This window comes from Rhinichthys klamathensis, unplaced genomic scaffold, assembly GCF_029890125.1.
Source record: "Rhinichthys klamathensis goyatoka isolate OS25496 unplaced genomic scaffold, OSU_Roscu_1.1 h1tg000136l_1, whole genome shotgun sequence".
Classification (NCBI taxonomy): domain Eukaryota; kingdom Metazoa; phylum Chordata; class Actinopteri; order Cypriniformes; family Leuciscidae; genus Rhinichthys; species Rhinichthys klamathensis.
In genome coordinates this window covers 769,361-789,296 of record NW_026606671.1, presented here as the reverse complement: position 1 = coordinate 789,296, position 19,936 = coordinate 769,361, and the positions used below count along the sequence as shown (strand labels likewise).

The following is a 19,936-nucleotide window of genomic DNA, read 5'->3' as shown; positions in this document are numbered from 1 at the left end:
AGATGTCCCATCCATCTAACCGTAGACCAAAGTATGTCCGTGACAAAATAATATCATATTCCTTGGGCGGCTAACCAAATTAGGAGATCTAAATCGGGACAGAGCTTCTCCATCAAGACAATGAGTCAATTATCATGAAAGTTATGTCTCCACTAACTATGCCATCCATCTTCTTTCCACTCCTTTTGTCTTATTAAATAAATCACAAAAAAAAAAAAAAATGAATAGACCGAGACTTTTCCTCATTTTCCTACATGTTTCATCATAAGGGGCACATCAAGGAGTCCAGACTTTCTCATGCCAAAAAGTGGCTACTACACCAGTTGACTACACCTCCCTTATTAAAAGGGAAGCATGAGGACTTTGAAGCCTCCAGAATCAGATGTGAAGGCACTTCAAAAAGCAGATGACATTCAGCATTATCATTAATAGCTTGAGCTGATGATGAGATTTATAATTACAGGAAATCCTGGAAATTCCTTTCACGTGAGCTCACATTTAATGTTATTATATCCTCATTAAATAGCTTACTGTATATTAACATTTACATTTAAATTGAGTCATTTAGCAGACGCTTTTATCCAAAGCGACTTACAAATTAGGACTAAATTAAAGCGAGTCATCGTGAAGAGGCAAAACCAACACAAGAAGTTCTCAAAATACAAAGTGTAGGCATTTCTCAGAGTAGCATAGGCCAGATAAGGGAGGATTAAGGGAAAAGGAAAGAGGTTTTTTTTAAAAGATAAAAACCAAACACCCTAATCGAGCTGCAGCAAGCAAACCATCACACCCTGTGCTTGTGTGTCTGCATTCATGGTTTTAAATAAAAATTAATAGAAATTATATAAAAGGGTCAATGACATAAAAGGCGAAATTGTTAAACAAGGTGAAATAGAGACAAAATAAAGAAAATGAGAAACCTTTTTTTTTTTTTTTTTACATATGTGAACTTCATAAAATGACGCACTTCCAAAAAAGATGTAAATATATTTGTGTAAAAAATATGTATTTGTAACAAATATCATGAATTATTAATTCAGAAATATCATGTTTTGTTTCACACTACAACCTTAAATAAATAAATTGGGCACATGCTCATCATAAAAGAGCTGTATTCAAGTCAAATATGCATTGAATTTCATTGAATGTGTTTTTAAATAAATTAATAGATTTGAAACAAAAATGTGTTTCATATCATTGATCGCAAAACATTTGATCTTCAATAAATTGCACATTTTGTATATATAAATAAGCATAATTATAGTTGTATTTTCTTTCAAATTGTCAATTTCCCCAACAAGCCTGAAAAACCAAAAACTGTCCTTTGACTCTAGCTGACTTTCTAATTATATTCTCACTAAATAGCTTATAGAATGAAAAAATAACCATCTTCATTAAGCTGCACCAAACAAAGCATCAAACCGTGTGCTTGCGTGTCTACATTCATGATTTTAGGGTCTTAATAAGGTTCCTGTGTCTCAGTTTTCGGTGCACATGTGATTGTGATGCTGCTCTAATCCTGCGCACGCTGCATGCGGATGATCAGATAATCCCGCGGGGGTGGGTTGAAATGTTTAATCACGCCTCCTGGAGCTTCGCCATGCATGACCTCATCTTTACCTCCCCAGCTTCACTAGAATTACAGAGCAATTAAAATCGGAGTACAGCTTACAGTGCATCTTAGATATGCTATTTTCCCCTAAAATCTTGACTATTGAAAACAGTTCTCTAAACCAGAAAATAAACAGTTGGGTCAAAGGGGTGTGAGGTTGTGTTTACATCATAACAGTTCTAGATTCTTGATATAGTCTGGCTCTGTGTAAAGTGGATCTTATAGCACAGAAGTCTAGTTTCCTGAAGGATGTCAATTCTCTTGACAGTAGACATCAGTCTTGAACTGTTTTGACAGAAGTTCTGTTTTCTTAAAATTGGAAGCTGTAAAGTTTGGGATGGTACAACGTGAATCACATTTGATCCCAGAACTTCCTCAAGGGCAAATAAATATTGGACAGTACAGGAAATAACATCATTTATTTTTGCTGTGATTTTGTCCATGTTACACAAAAGAATAATTTTGAATAATATTTACACAGATGTTTATACAGTTTATAGTTTATCTATCAAACTCCAAAAAAATAAATAAAAATAAAACACCAAAAATATAACTTGCATGCAATATTCCGTGCCTTCTGAAGCCATTGTTCAAAGAACAGACACAATATTGATAAATAATTATATATTAATATCAATTATTAGATATTTATTTTTAATAAAATAATTAATAATTAAAACAATAATAATAATATAGATTTTATTGTGCATTTTGGTGGCTTTTTTTGGAGCTTGATGTGGTCGTATGGAAAAGCTCCTTGAAATTATTTTAATTTAGCTCACAATTAGAAAGGACTGACAGACTTAAAATGTGAGTTCCTTCAAATTTACTAAATGTTATGGATAAGTCATGATGGAAGTAGGATAAAAGTGTGGAGACACTACTGTTCAAAAGTCTTGGATTTGGATTTTTTTTGGTGATCAAAGGTGAAAGTAAAAAAGCTTATTTTAAAGGCTGTTCTTTTGAACTTTCTATTTATTAAAGAATCTTAACAAATGTTGTCAACATTGCTTTCAATAATAATAAATGTTTTTTGAGCAGCAAATCAGCATGTTAGAATGATTTCTGAAAGATCGTGTGATTATGAAGACTGGAGTAATGATGCTGAAAATGCAGCTTTGCATCACAGGAATACATCACATTAAAATAGAATAAAATAGAATACATACAAAAAATCATTAAAAAACTTACAGAACCAAAACTTTTGAACAGTAGTGTAAAATCTAAAACATTTTATTCAGTCAGTAATATGAAGCACATTTGGTCACTTTTATGTCTATTCATTTCTTCAGAAATACAATACAAATTCAATGCACATATACAGTGCCTTGAATACAACTGTTAGATGAGCATGTGATGACTTCCTAAAATTATAATGATAGTCATGAATTATTAGTAATACAAATAATAATACTTTTTACAAACATATTTAACATGTTTTTAGAAACATGACGGAGATGATGTTCACTCAAATGCATTCAAAGATTTTTCCATTTCTTTATTGTTTGACCCCCATTTATATAATTGACCCTTTTACATTATTTATTGCAAAATAAAACCTGTTAACCCAGCTACATTATCACAGAAGTGAAATATTTGAATTCACACATGGCTTGGTGCACCTGAGCAGACATGTCAGCCTGTAGCAGAGAGTATTGAGAGAGTCTGCAGTGTGACATCTAATTAAAGCTCTCTCTCTCTCTGGGGGACAGCTGTGGTGTCCTCTGAGAGAGACCCACCCTGGACATCCCTCCTACTGCAGCCCAGACTGCTAATGAGCCTATTAGGGACCGCACTACCTGTTGGAGCCTGAGACGTGGCTTAAAGGGATAAACTGAGAATTAGAAGAAGAAGAAGAAGAAGAAGAAAAGAAAAAAAAAACACTAAGGCCAAGAGGAACAGAGAGGGAAACTTGATTTACTCTAATGAGTATGCACTGATGATGCATGTGCCTTCCCTGTTCCCTGATGTGTTCACACCGACTTTAAAAACAGACACCTTCATTAATTCTCCCCAATAAGTATTTTCAGACATTTTTTATTTGTTTCGTTTTAAATACACTCATGCCATAATTATTTAGATGCTGTTTGAAGTTGAGGCACTGTCGCACCTCGTTTGGGTCATTACAGAAAAATTATAAAACATTTTTTTTTAACTCAACAGGTTTTTTTTCTCTCTTATTGTTCTGGAAGCACTTTAAAATATATATATATATATATCTTGTGAAACACTAATGTTAAATGTAATAATTAACCAGAAAAATGACGATTCAGTTATTTTTTCCTCATGTTGTTTTAAACCTGTATGCTGTTATTTTTCTGCTCAACACAAAAACACAAGACATGCGATGCGAAAGACTGACTGAAGGCTGAATGGAGTTCCATCAGACAGACCACAAGCGTCATTAACTCTTCATTCTCATAAAAGAAATTGAAGTAATGGGGAGAAAAGAATGAGATGAATATATCATCTTCAAAACAACTCAAACTTACACAGTGTGTGGAGCAAAGTGCAGAATTCTGAAAGAGCCATTTAATTTCCCCAGTGCAAATAGTCGCGTGAATCACTGGAATATGGGACATAATTGAAGCTTAACAGACAGAGGAACGCTTAATGGGGGGATATTTTTCCCTACCACTTTCCCCCCCGCTCTGACAGACAGTAAAGCTGTCTTTTGAGTCGTCTGATGATTATTCGTCATAAAAACTTTGAAAGTTTAAAACTTTGGCGCATAATACTTTCCCTTTGTTTGATGTAATAAACAGGAGCAGCGGGGTACCATACATCTTGGGGGTCCAACTTAAAACTATCTGACACTGCTTCCTTTTTATACTTTTCAGTTCTGATTTTCTGTTCATCTTTGTAGATTTCTGTCATTTAGAAAGTGTCAATCTGGTGTGGAAATAACTGGGATGGATGGATGGATGGATGGATTGATTGATTGATTGATTGATTGATGGATGGATGGGTACATTTCACAATTAAATGCAAAGAAACTACCAGTAACACATTAATTTGAACATAAAATTCTGAAGTAAAAACACTGAAATTGAATTTTTATTTACAACTTTGAAAAACAATGTTTTAACAAATGTAATGTTGTGATGGGTCAGGCCCCTTGTCACCGGTGGGTGTCCCGTACGGCACTGAACAAAAGAGTTTCCTATGAAAGTAATGCTTTGTAATTGCACGAGATGTACTGCTGGGCTCGAATGTATGCTAGCAATTAGACAAGCATTTACAGTTTGCTTTGCCAACCCAACGGCTGGCATCCCATCGTTATCCATACCCACCGCCTCATGCCAAACCATACAGCCCTACAGGCACACACAATCTGAAACCTCTTCCTTGGCTAGAGAGAACTCCTTCACCGCCTTCCCACTGGGAAATGGAAGCCTACAGCATATGTTCTGTGATGTTTTATTACTTAGCATTATGGCATCTACCCTGCTACTTATCATCTTTGCCCCGGTCAGCACATAGTTTGGGAAGAATCACCTGTCTCTTGATGTTCCATGAAGCTTTCATCCTGCTGTTTTTGGTTAATTTGCTTTGGCGTAGGCACAGGCCCCAAATCACTAGACTCTGACAATATCAGTATTTGTAAACACCGCCTAGCCAGACAATCAAAAGCCCTGAGAGACAGGAAAAAAATATTTGAGTGGCACGGCGAAAGAAAGAAATGTGGGGTATAAATGAAGCATTAACGAAGAATAGTATGCAGACTCTGGCACCTAATTGGGCACTGCTGTGTGCAACTAGCGCAGAGATGACTGATTTCTACACACATTAAGACGACAAACACTATTTTTGTACTTACAATAATCAGTCTACTTAATTATGAAAAGGTACAAATGCTTCTGCATTCACTGATCTATACATGTTTACATTAGATGTATCTGTAGTCCAATCAAATCCAATGCATTTACTGTTTTCTAGTAAACAAAACAAACAAAAAACATCTAAATATCTGTAGGTGAAATACATTTATCTGAGAAACAAGACTTGTTTTCAGAGAATATATCTTGCATGATGTGTATTTTTCTTTCCAAATTGGAATATCGTCGGAGAATCGCAATCTCCATTTTACACAGAAAAAACGGGATTTTCAATTTATCCAGAATCGTGCAGTTCTAATATATTCAATTAAATGTGTATATATATTCAATTAATTTGCAATACTTTTGATTTAATATATATTAGAATCTGATTTAATTTTGTTTAAAATTAGTCTTGTTTTCATTTGAAGGGAGAGAGACAAATAAAAACAGTCAAGCATCTTCCACCCCCAGAATAAAAGCCTCCCTTCAAAGTTCATCAGCCTACTTTGTCTCTTTTTCTTTTTCTAATTTTTCTTAGAGGTAAAAACAAAACAAAAAAACAATGCTTAAATTTCATTTAATGGTCACCAGTACAGAATGTTATTTTGCTTCCAGAATGATAAGAACATAAACATTTTCCCTAGCCTGGATGCCAGCCCGAACCCCGCCCACAACATTTTTTGGTCGGGAAGTTCGGTCTGGACTCGATCCATTGAGGAGTAATTATGATCGGTTCAGAAATTGTCGGGCCAATCAAAATGCCAGGGCGGGCTTTATACGATGATGGACAGATGATCTGCAGGGACGTAATCCTCACGTTATCAAAGAGCGCTTGGGTTGAACTGGTTTCCCTCAAAGTTGACTGCAGCTGGAGAACTGAGATGTAGAGATTCAGCTATCGCGTCTGTTGTAAAAGAAATCGACAGCGCATTAATTTTACTAATAAAAGACGAGCAGGAAACTGCAATCAAGGCATTTGTCGATCGGAAAGATGTGTTTGCCGTCCTTCCTACGGGATTCGGCAAAAGTTTCATTTATCAGCTGGCTCCGATGGTCGCTAAGAAGATGGGACGCAATGAAAACCCTGTGGTCGTTGTGGTTTCTCCTTTGGTCGCACTCATGGAGGACCAAGTAAAAGAAGCAACACTCATTATTTTACTACTTCTTCCAGCGTGCGTGCAGTTGAGTTCTGTTGACAACTATGCGTAGCTCACTATACGTCACTTACTGCGTTGCTCTGATTGGTTGTAGGTCTATCCAATTGAGTGCAGAGTTGTTGTTTTTTTGTTCGGTTAAGACACGCCTCATAATCAAAGCCCTATGGAGCAGTATCAGACTCACATTCTGACTAGAATATGAGTATGACGAAGTCAGGCTACATTTTCCCCCAAAGCTCTTAAATTTCCTGAAAATAAGCACAAAAATGATGCTGTGACTGCACCTGCCATTGTGAAAACCATTAGGACCTATTTGATACAATTCTGATAATTAGAACGCCTAATTATCCAATACAATCCAATCCAATCATCTCTCTAGTTATCAACTTTCTACAGTTTAATATTTCAAATTTTCAACTGAGGAGAACAAACCAACCATTTTCTAAAACCACATACATTATTGAAAGTAAAAAGAAAAAACAAAAACGAATTAGATAAATATCCTGCAATGGCGTGTTAAGTAAATGCAGCACGACAAACAAAAAAAGAATCTTTAGAGGGCAATTTTGCAATCCGACATTGTGTTGTCTTCTGTGAAACTGATTAGCAGGACAATCATCTATTTTACACTAACCATCCATCTCTCTGGCTCCCCAAACTCACACTGATTGGCCCAAGCATGTCAGTATCATCGTCTGATGGCCAAATGCTTTGACTGAGATTTGATTTGAGAGGGCATTTAGAGGTTTGATTCCTTGGTCAGAATGTAGAAGTGGAGAGCTGAAGAGTTTGAAGAATTTTCCTGCACATTTATGAAGTAGTTAGGGTGGTGTATTGCATTAGGACTGTCAGGCCTTAGTGAACTTGACAAAACCCAACAACAAAAAAAGAGATGATATACTGTGGTATGGGAATGTACAATTTCAGCATTGTTTTGAAATCTTTCATAGAGTATGCAAACCAACACAGCCTCTCTTTCTTGGAAAATAAATTTGTCAAATACATGTCCTTTGCCTCGCTGCACACATCAGGATGTGCGGTTCTTAAAACTCCACATCATTTTCAGAATTTACAAAACCGCATCTTTAAACAATTAAAGATGATTGCTGCAAGCAAATAAAGCACTAACACTTCAATACTAAAACATCATTTTTCTATGATTTTGAAAAAAGTCTCTTATGCTTACCAAGGCTGCATTATTTGATCAAAAATACAGTAAAGACAGTAATATTGTGAATTATTATTACAATTTAAAATAACTTTCCATTTTAATATATTTTAAAATGTAATTTATTCATGTGATGGCAAAGCTGAATTTTCAACATCATTACTCCAGTCTTGTAGCCTGGGAAAACCCAGACAACTTCCGGCAAATTTAGATTTGCTCTGAAAGTTAGTCTGGCAAAGAGCTCATTCAAGCCCATTTCCAATCCGTCGAAATCGAGGCACCAATCAGAAACGTTGGGGCGGGCTTTACACGATGACGACAGCGCTGGGATTTTGAAGCAGATTTTGCAGCCTACATTACAAAGATGGATGCCGCCGTCGAACAGCACTCGTTCGAATCAGCTATCGCGTCTGTTTTAAGCGATTTGAACGTTTCCTTTTTGTTAAAAACCGAGCAAAGAACAACACTCGGAGATGTTTCTCCGCCGCTCTGCATACGTCATCTCCTTCATCGCTCTGATAGGTTTTAGGTCTATCCGCGACGTCCGTTGGTGACGCCCCTCTGGAAATGATTTGTCTATGACGCTTTGCCAGACCATAACTCAGTTACAACTGAGAATGGTCTGGTTTTAACCAGGCTACCAGTCTTCAGTGTCACATGAAACTTTAGAAATCATTCTAAAATCAATATCAATGTTGAAAACAAATTATTAAACTGCTTAATATTTAACTAAACTGGTAACATTATAAATGTCTTTTACTTTCACTTTTGATCAGTTTAATGCGTCCTTGCTGAATAAAAGTATTAATTTATATATAAAAAGTGTGTAGTTAACATAAAAAGTACTCATGCAGCTGTAGCTGGACAATGATGGACAATATACCGTAACAAATCATAATGGTTCTATACCTTTGTAGAAGCATTCCTCGCTGTGCATGATGGTTATTCTCTGATGGGCCATACAGGAAGCTTTGTGAAGCTCACAGTGGTTCTGGTAGAGTTTGCCGTCAGATCCACAAACAGGTTTGTAATGTGGTTTGCAGCGATCCAGACACTGACATTCTCCTTCACCTGTTTCTCGGTCAACCACACAGTGCTTCCCCAAACCACAGTACTTGTGTTCACAGGGCCCAGGAAAGCCATTCTGACCAGGGAACCCTGCAAAGACACGGCAAAGACAGGGGGAATCATGTTAATTTGTAATGTTACACGAAACGAAACATGCCATGTTCATTCACTTTACTTCATTAGAAGTCAATGTGTTCTTTTTCATGTCATGGAATCAAAGTATAAATATGCGTTTCATCCCACATCCAACTGAGCAATGAACTTACTGTATTTTAAAACACAAACTTTATAAAACAAAGCACAGTAAAAAGAGTAGAGCTAGAGAAGTTTTGTTTTGTCATGCCATACAATAGCTTTGTATTTGTGGTTTTGACAATGCTGGCAGAAAATATGTATGACTGGTAATAAACATAGCCTGCCCTGAACTCGCACACTTCCACTAATTGTCAATTACAGAAATGTGAGCTCCACTCCTCCTGCAGCTGATCATTTCATAAAGAATAAGAATTGAAAATGCGCAGTCACATTTTTGATCTCAGTTCCCCTGTTAGACAATGGCAGTTACATTTGAGTAAGGGGACTTAATAATTGAAGTCTGTAAAAGCCATTAATAAAAACTCAGGGATTCTATTAAACTAAGAAAAGGGATTTCTATTTCATAAACATTTGCTGGTAAAGGGTGGCATATTCTGCTAAATATAGTCATTGCTGTAATTTCAACAAAACTTTACAGGGTATACAAAATGTTTTTAAAAAGAGATGCTCTACCAACAAAAGAGGAGGTGCAACCACAAATCAAAAATTCATGTACATTTGAGAAAGGTGCAACAACGTGGGACGTTTCTCCACAGCAAAATTCCCAACGCAAAACTCTAAAGCAAAATTCACAACAATCATGTTCAGTACATCACAGGAAACCAAGGAAATAGCTTTTAGGCACACTGTCCTTTAGAGAGTTAGAGACCTTTTAGATGTGTGTAATTAAATGATGACTTCTTTCATCAAGTACCACATAATGACGACCTTCTCCCAGCAGGTTGTTGTAGTAAAAAGAGAAAATTGGCTTTTGCCAGCAGGGTGGACAGAAGCCAAGATAGTGTCTGATTGGTATGCACACAGTGCCTCGCCGTGACCACGGTGACATCAAAGACAAATGACTAATTCAGTCGCAACGATTTGTTATTGATGAGTCAGCTTTTCAAAGAGAAAAGAGAGAGTCTGAGAGCGAGAGAAGGAACGCTTGATTCTGATGAAGGGTTTGGGTGAAGGTGTGGTGTCCGGCTTTCATCTGCCCACCATCAAACATGGACTTTTCATCCCAGTAAAAGCCATCGCGAGAATCCTAAACAGAGTGCCATATAAAAATGGAAAAATGATCAGTGTCTGCACTGAAGTAACAGTACAAAAGAAGCAGTAATCAAAAAAGTGAGCCAACAAAAAGTTGACAGCAGCAGAAACGAGACAAATTCTGATGACCTAAAGAGGTCAAAGCAATGCAGCGGTCTTCACCGGGGAACGATTCCTCTACCTGACACCGACAGCAAAGCCATGACTGAGCAATAACTGAGCTCCGTGAACCCAATGTCAGCCCTTAGGTGCTGATTAGCAGTTCCATGACATGCATGACAACTAATAAGAGCACAGCACAGGGCTTCAGAGACAGATACAGTCATATCTATTCATATAGATGTACACCCGAAGACTGCAAGACAAAATAAAAGACGAGCGCATGTATTTGTGAATATTTTCTATTAGCTGTGCGAAAGAGCAGCACAGTGGAGAAGAGTCGTGAATGCTTGTCATATCTTAGCTATTGTAATTGATATCCGTCTGCACAAAGCCATTTGTGATGATAAATTGAGCACTGTCTGGTTATTTTTCTCCATAGAGAAAATGTTTTTTAACCATTCCGTATAAACATTTCAAGGCAGACCTACCATGAGCTCCGAGGTTATTAATCAAAGGGACTATACTGTATATGATGTGTGTGTTTGTGTGTGTGTGTAAGACATTTCATAAAAATGTAAAAAATGTTACGTCTTTTTGATCAAATAAATGCGGCCTTGAAAAACAAATCTTTCTTAAAAAAATAAAAATAAATAAAAAATGTAGTGTATATAAAACACATACAAACATACAATTATTTATGTGTGTGTGTGGCCGGGTAAACCCTCCGTTATGGGGACAAATGTCCCCACAAAGATTTTGAATCTTTGAATCTTTTTTGAAGATAGCATTTTTTGGTCACCATGATGAAATCAGCTTATAAATCTTACTATGATGTTTTATCTTACTTTATTGTTCTGTGATAGGTAGGTCGAGGGGTAGGGTTAATGTAAGGGGGGGTTCCAAATGGCACAAAGATATTAATACCAGTAATTTTGGACCTTGTGGGGTCCCCATGAGAATAATATTATAAATCATACTAAATTATGTTTTTTGAACATGTAAAAACGTAGAAAGTTTTCTGTGATGGGTAGCTTTAGGGTTAGTGCTAGACAATGACATTAACAATGGTATAAAAACCCTTGCACAAATGGAATGTCATCATACTGATACTGATAGTACCAATGTGTGTGTTTGGCATATTTTGGTTTGTGACAAAATTTCTCCATGGAGAAAACAAATGTGAAAATACCTCTGGAATCACACACAATGCTACACAACTTGGAGTTAGATGCACAAAATATGTCAGCAGTGAGGCAATGTTTTCTTAATGTTTTCTTAATGCATTACCAGGGCTGCTACAAGATTGACTGAATCGAATCCTTGAAAAAAAAAATGTAAGTGTTTAAATATAAGAGCCTTGAGTCTGTTAGTGACAAGTACAATAAACATCCCTGACTATACAGTATATACTGTTATCAGAGCTGCTGTGTTTTACATTTGTGCTTCTAAAATAAAATTGCACTTTGTTATATTCACATGCTCATACGATAATGAATTTGGATATAGCCACTGGCCACTTATTGTTACTTTTACTTTTGTTTAAATACATCTACAAAAAAACAAAAACAAAAAAAACCCTTCCCTGAATACATCCTTAACATTAAGATTAATGATGTTGGTCATAAAAAAAAAAAAACCTCACTTAAGTTGCTCTCTGTGAATTTGGCATTAAAGTGTTTTCAAAGTCTGCGTAAAGGCTTTCAACTAAACACTGACACCGCAGCGCTTGAATGAGCGGGTACACGCCAAACTTTCAGAGCCTTTGTTTAAACACATGGGTTTTGTCTCTTTCCTCTTAACACTGCGTCATCGTTTCATTCTCTTGTCACCACCAAAGGTGCGAGTCCCAGACCATCTGATGTTTTCCAGCACAGAAGCCGGTCCTTAGGGACTCTGGGTAATGTAGTAAACAACACTTGGCAGCTTTCAGCTCGGCTCGCTGCAGCCCTTTAAGAAGCCTCTGTGGACTCTGCTCCTCCAAAACAGAGGAAACATCCGGATAAACAGCCTTCAAACAACGCTTCAAACTCCTCATGAAAGACGACACAGAAACACGCTGCGCTCACCTGCCTGCCATTACTCCTCCATCTGCTCTCTCTTTACCAACTACTCTGCGATTCCTTTAAACAAACCAAATCTCTCCCGGAGTCGTTGCCGGAGTGCAGACTGAGATATCACAAAACGATGGGTTCTCATCACTCTGGGGGTTGTATTAACAAGCACCTGGCTGAGGAGCCGTATTTATAGACCGCTTCGCTATGGAAAAGGTGGAAAAACACATCAAGTTTGATGTGCTCCCAGTTTTCATTCATTAAACATGCTTCTGTTCAATCACTATGCACAACGATTCACGTCTCAGCACGGGCTAAATTAAAGGGAGACGGCGCAGCATCTCAGGCGTAATGATCTGCGATCTGCTTCCTCCGAGGCGCGTCACTTTGAATCAGTTGTGGCATTATTTCTCATTTATTATTTTATTTTCCTTTATTACCTGACACAGATCCGCTCTAATAAATCTGTCGAAAGGAACGAGAGCAGCTACGAAACACAATAACAAACTGCAACGAGATGCCTTACAAGGACAATAAACACAAGAAGTGTGTTACTGCATGCACTGTAATTCGCATATTTGAATTATTAATAAACACAAATATCACTCTATGATGAAGTGCTTCAAACAAAGTTTGACCCTTAAACTCTGACCCTTAAATTTCAGTTCACAAGTGCTATTTATAGTGATTTTAAGTCAAGCTTATTTGAAAAACGAACGACCATTAGATGGCAACATTGTTTATCTTCAATCAGTCTCAAAAGATCTTCTATGAAAAAAAAAAAAACTATGCAGACCCAATGACGGTTTGAATGCAAATTTAGTCCAATCGACTTTTGCCTGAACTTTAAGAAATTACAAACTGACTATAAGAGTGTAAAGGCATCCTACAGCTAATGACTAGCCATGTGCCATTATGGACTGGTTCCCATAAAGCAGTAGATATAGTGTTCAATAGAAAGCAACACTGTGGCAATGGTTACAAGATCGATTCAAGCTCAGGAGGTGGAATCTGTAATATCTGTAAGGCGAGTGGAGTTAAACCACATTAAAATGCAGCAGTCATTAAGTCCCACTGAGTTTCACTATTTATGAGGCACCACCATGCTTCAGTAATTGTACACCCCGCAGAAACCTCACCCTGCTAATTCATATAGCATTAAACCATTTCTGTGCCATTGAGCAATTCCACCGACTATCACTGTATGCACCTCTTTCAGGGTGTTTCAAGAGTTTCTTGTGGAACAAGGGGGTCAGTGGAAAAGAAAATCTGTGGAAAAAAATTAAATAAAGAAATAATAATTAATACACATTTAATTAAAATAAATACATTGTAATGAGCAGGGCGAGAGAAGGCAGGCAGAGATGAGGATCTAACTGCAGTGGTTTTAATGTAAGAAACAAGTCAAAGCAAAACAAAACGAAGACTAGGGACAAGACAAGCGGAAGCGAACAACACCATTACAAGCTTAACAATATAACGAGGTAACAAGACACTTCTGGGCTGCGTTCCGGTCCACTTTTAGACACGCACTTGCGAACTTCCCTAAGCACTTCCCCTCGGGAAAATCCCTGCCGCCATTTTGAAGTGCGTTCCACTTTGTGAAGTGGACGAGGGAAGTTTAAATGGACAGAAACTCGTTACCTCGATTTTGGTCTACGTCATATGTACACTTCAGGCACCTATATGTCCCACAATGCAGTACGATTGTGACGTCACCACATATCTCGTCTAATCACCAGCACAACAAACAACTCTATGATATATTAATTATATATATTTTTTTTTATTTAAAACAACCCAAACACACCTATATACATTTGGATGCGGCATTAAAGAAATTCTTAAAGGGAAACAAAATGAAATAATAAATCAACTCCATAGCTGATTCCAAGTGATCAAGGGCTTAGGACGTCCCAATTCAGCCAATTGCAGTTTCCGCCAGCAGTGGGCACTCGTGCAGCATAAGCAATGTACATCCGAGTGAACGAGACGGAGGGAAGTTAGCGAGTGAAGGCCATGACAATTTTGGCCTGGAACGCAGCCCTTGAGGAGACAATGAAAGGGCAATCAACATTAAAAACCATAAAAGGTATATCGTCACATAACACGGATCCATGACACGTACAAAAATGGCAGACAGAGCAGGAAAAGGGAAGTTTAACCCTCTAGGCGCCACGGTCGAGTTTACTCGACAAGATGCGGCACTGAATAAAACGGCCGATTTTGTCAAATTGGGTGTCAAATTTCATTCGTCCTCCCCTCCACTGGATGGCAGACATGTCATACTTCATCCCCGAATAAAAAAACGTCATGTTTCTATAAAAAATGTTCGAGTTAGAGCGCATTGAATCTGCGACCAATAGCGGAGCTAGTGTGCGAGACGAGTGAGCCATTTTATCAGATCCTCTCCGCAATCGCGGCGACAGTATTGTGGTGGAGACTTTGTCTAATACCACTGGGTATGTTAGACGAGGTCGAAGTATTCATAGGACAGTTAGGAGGCAACGTGGAGGCAGGGTGAGGAGTCGCAATGACAATGACAGTAGTCCGAGCTGTGCACACTCGGCGCGCGCGAGGCAGATCTGGCCGTGCTGCTCGTATCATCTCACTCATGATTTGTGCCTTGCCGTGGCGAGTGAGCGTTTGAACTAAACAGGTCTTGTCTACTTGTGTTTGTATGTCATATGAATAATATATATGTGCCCCATACATGGAATCAGAGAGCCTACTGTATTTAGTATTATTCTCTACAGCAAAAGGCCAACCACTACATGCATTCGGTTTGTTTCTATCATTTATTGGTAATGATTTACACAGTTTGTTTACTACTTACTATATACCTGAGCATTCAGTATTGTGCAATATAGCATACAGAAGGTGATGGACATTTTGGGGGGAAAGAAGTGCTGCATTTTATCATTTAAACATGTGACTTTTCATGAAAATTCTATAATCCAAGATTGCCGCCACCATATGACGTCATAATATGCAAATTAGATGGGAAAATGTAATCCCTATATAAACTTTGGGTCATCCTTAATCAGAGGTGGAAAGTAACGAATTACATTTACTCGCGTTACGTAATTGAGTAGTTTTTTTGTGTACTTCTACTTTTTTAAGTAGTTTTTAAAATCTGTACTTTTACTTTTACTTAAGTATGTTTTCTTTGAAGTATTGTACTTCGCTACATTTGAAATCGTATCCGTTACTGAGTAAAAAATAATAAAAGAAAAAAAAACACACTCCGGAAACTACTGCATTGATTGAAGGGCGGGAGAACAAACGCGCAAAAAAAAGGTGACGCAGACACAGCTGAAGCTGAAACCGAAGCGCCAAGCGAATTCTGGCCAGTATGAAAATACTTTGTAGAAAAAAAGCGTGGTTGTCCTCGAGGATAGAAATCCAATTTGCACTAAATGTGGACGCAAAGTGGCTGCAAAAGGAGGATATAGGACACCATCCCTCCTGCAGATAAAGGTATGTCCCGATGTAGCTACGTGATGCAGAGGGAACCCCGGAATCTAGTCATGAAAATGAAATTTACATAACGCAGATGTCACGTAAAACACGCAAAATAATGGATGGATGAATACATGGAATGTAGAACTGTACAAAAAAATCCAATCGCGACATGGTCTGTGAATATTTAAGCTTAGCACAAAAATACTGCATGTAAATATAACCCTATTTGTTCTGCTGAGCTGCGCCGCTTTGTCTACTACATAACGTTACTCAAGTACGCGTGACATTCAGAGTCTCACAAACAATTTGAGGATATGAATACATGAACATTTCCAGAGCTGCTCTGAGAGAACGCCTAATGAGCATTTTCATAATTTTATTTGAGATAAACCATTGTCAAATACACTTTGAAACACTTTTTTACACTTTTGGTCTTCACTACAACCCGTCAAAATAAAAGTTTGGTTTTACTAGGAGAAATTAGGACAGAAATATATTACTATTATAGGCATACAATAGAAAATAGCCTACTTCTCTAAATAATAATAATAACAACAATAATAATACATTTTATTTAAACATTATTTAAAGGAATATATTTTTTGTCCATGGTTTAATTTAGTAGATCTGTTTACACAATTTTAAATTTACATTTGATTACAACCGTTTTGATAACATATTTGGATTAAATCATAAAAAGAAACATTCATTTTCTGAATAAAATACATTTCATAGGACAATATTTTTTTAAACATTTTAATAAATTATTAATGTTAAAAATAAGTTGTTAATCTAATTCATTATCAATTATCAAATTTAATTGATTAGACATGTTTTATTGAAATTTTAATAAACAAAACAAACAAATGGTTTCAAGTTTGTTATAATAATTTGTTCAACCAAAAAAAAAAATCCTGTTTTCATTAAAGGGGCACTTCACCCCTGGGAAGATGAATGTGTATTTAAAATGGGCCATTTATGTAGAAGAAGTGTGAAATTATTTTTGAATTTGGAGCTTTCTAGACTGAGAAAAGCCAGAAAATGTATTTTTGGCTTATGTGGATGAAAGACAACAACTCCCAGAATGCACTTGCTTCGCTGCCCTAGGAGCCCATGCCTACCGGTAACAGAGCGCAGTAGTTAAACAACAAGCCTAGGCTAGTGAGTCTCCGTGATGAGTCTGCCCGGGTTTTTCGAGATCGCCCATAATGTCCAGGATTCGGCTTTTGCGTTCTACAGTCGCCATTCATCATGTTTACTGTGGCGAGTAGGACGAGTGAGGGCCGGGGGAGAATGGCGCGTGTCATGTTTACATGGCGAGCAGGACGACGCTAGGGCCGCGGGAGAACGGCGCGAGGCCGGTGGCGTGATTACCGATGAGCGACACCTGTGAGACGCAAGTGACCCTTTAATTGAATCCTGAAGTGACCCTTTAATTTAACTGGCATTTTAACTGATGATAATAATAATAATAATAATACCCATAATTTAATACAGTTTATTTATTTAATAATTGATTAATACTGTAAATCGTGATATTTTCTGAGACGTTATCATACTGTGAAAATCTCATACCATTACAAGCCTACACGGGAGAGTCCCCCACCCCCGCTGTTAAAAAAGTTACTCAGTAACTTTTACTCTGAGTAAATTTTAAATGAGCTACTTTTTACTTTTACTTGAGTAGATTTTTAGACCAGTACTTTTACTTGTACTTAAGTACAATTTAATTGAAGTAGTAGTACTTTTACTTGAGTAGAATATTTTATTACTCTTTCCACCTCTGTCCTTAATATTTCTCTAATTTACAGAAAGTCTCTATCTTTTATCACTTTTAAGATATAGCCTTTTGAAATTAAGATGTCAAAATCGAACGTTTTAGGAAAAAACCTCTGGCGCCTAAAGGGTTAAAGGGGTCATATAATGGTACATGCACTTTTACAAGTTGATTGTACTGAAATGTGTGTTGGCAGTGCCTGTACACAACCATCATATAATGATAAAAATCCATCCAGTGTTTTAAAAAAAAATCTCCTTATATGTTTTCCCCTGCCTCAAATCGAGCCGCCTGACCGCGTGACGTCCCTCCCACGATTGTTGATTGACAGCAGCGTTTCAACACATCCCCGCCCTGAGTGAGCTGTCATCATAGTCCATCATTGTTGATCCGCTGGAGCAGAATGGCGTCTAAGCGATTGTGGTGTTCTGTTCTTGGGTGCAATAACAAACACAGTCATTTTGATGTTCCTAAATTCGAACCGCTGAAGACGCAGTGGCTGAGTTTGTTTTCGAAGGGAATATTCCCCACGAGCAACGTCAATGCTTTCATGTTTGCGTGAATCATTTCTCAGCAGACTGCTTTATAAACGAGGGTCAGTATAAACCTGGTTTTGCTAAGAAGCTGCTCCTGAAAAAAGAATCGGTACCAACTATTCATGTCCCTGCTGCACCTCCAGAAGAAGTGAGTGTAAAGTTTTATTAACCTTTATATTAATCTTTGCAAATCGCTTGCACGCTTCACGATGAATGCGGCTAAGGTTTACACTCAGGGTACATTACGGCATGTTTTCTATGTATGACGTTCTCAATATAATTCATAATCCCACGTTTATAATGAACAACGTGTTATGATTATTGTGTTATTACAAACTGTGTACGCACGCAGGTGTTAAAGTTAACGTGGTAACACTAGACTAAGCTTGCTTTTGTAGATGGTTTATAACGGTGTCTGTTACTGATTAAGAAGTAATGTCAAAAAATCAAATTGATACGGTTGCACAGATGTGTCCTCAGAGACTCCCGCTGCCATTCTTTCTGAAAAAATACCCTCAACTGTTGTCAAGGCAACACTCCACGTGTGTTGTGTCGGGGTGAGAAAAGCTCATTGTAGACTTGGAATTAAGCCTTTTCCCCGTTGCTATTTGATTCACGGGACCGGACACCAGTTATCTTGCCAAGAAAAATCTTTATTCTAATATGTCAGGAGAGAAACTTTTAGAACATGTTGTATTCATGCCAGGTCTATGCGTTTCCTTGTTTCTCCGAGTCAGTATAGTAAGATTGAGCTTATATACATCACAGAGAGACTTTCGACTGCATTGTAAGGTAACAAAACATGTTGCTTATGTTAAAGATGGAACTTATATGTCATACATACACATGGTACATTTGCATCAATAGAAACATCTATGCTAAGTGAACATGTTACACTGCACACATACCTCTAAGCAAAATATAGCTTCCCTCTGTCTGACATGTGTTCCTCACATAGATCCATGCTATCTATAGTCTCTTCATGCATTCAAACACATGCATTAAAAACTCCACAAGATAATACAACTGATCATGATTATGAATATTAATAAGGAATAATAATACAGATACATAATATTAAATAATGAAAATTAAAAGATGACATTTTAGTCTTCACTCATTATCATTTAAAGACACATGCACTGAAATGGCGTGCTGAAAACAGAGCTGTTTTGACCAGGTAAAATTAGTGTTTTCTTACAATACTAATGAGAATTTTTAATTAAAGTATATTACAAACTTTTCATTTAGACCCTAAAGAATCATATTAACTTGTATAAAAATGGCATTATATGACCCCTTTAACAAGTCCAAGACATACGACATAACTAATAAAAATATTTAAATAAATAAATAAATAAATACATAAATAGAATAGTATGTAGGCCTACTGCAGATAAAAAATGTAATATATTACAATATGAGTTTTTATACGTGAACATATAAAGATCCCTTTGGAAATTTAGGATGGGGTTCCCTTCCCTCACACAAGGATTATCATATTTGGGATCATGTTTGTTGTATCTAAATGATTCCAAACCCCTGATGTTGAGCAGTGTTTCATCTGCCCTAACCTAGACAGATTTATCATGATGAGATTAAAATATTTTTTTTTATGTTCCATTAACATATGTCGTGAGTCCACCAAGACCGAAAGATTGTGATGGATCTACTCCTAAATCTAGTGAGTTACCCATGTAGAGTAATAGAAGCTCTCCCATAGTGCACTGAAACATTAACTATATAATGCTGAAAAGCAGTGATAAATACACTTTTTAATCTAATTAAAAATTATCTATTTAACCTAATACTTAGGATGTTGTGCCACGTTT

At 37.1% G+C, this 19,936-nt stretch overlaps 1 protein-coding gene across 2 annotated transcripts in view; it reads right to left on the bottom strand.

Annotated features, from left to right (window-relative positions):
* Positions 1-19,936, bottom strand: part of fstl5 (follistatin-like 5) — a 141,763-nt gene that overhangs the window by 88,668 nt on the left and 33,159 nt on the right. For both annotated transcript variants that reach the window (XM_056257240.1, XM_056257241.1), the window contains exon 4: positions 8,668-8,916. In XM_056257240.1, coding sequence (XP_056113215.1) covers positions 8,668-8,916 — 249 coding nt within the window. The remainder of the gene's footprint in view (positions 1-8,667; positions 8,917-19,936) is intronic.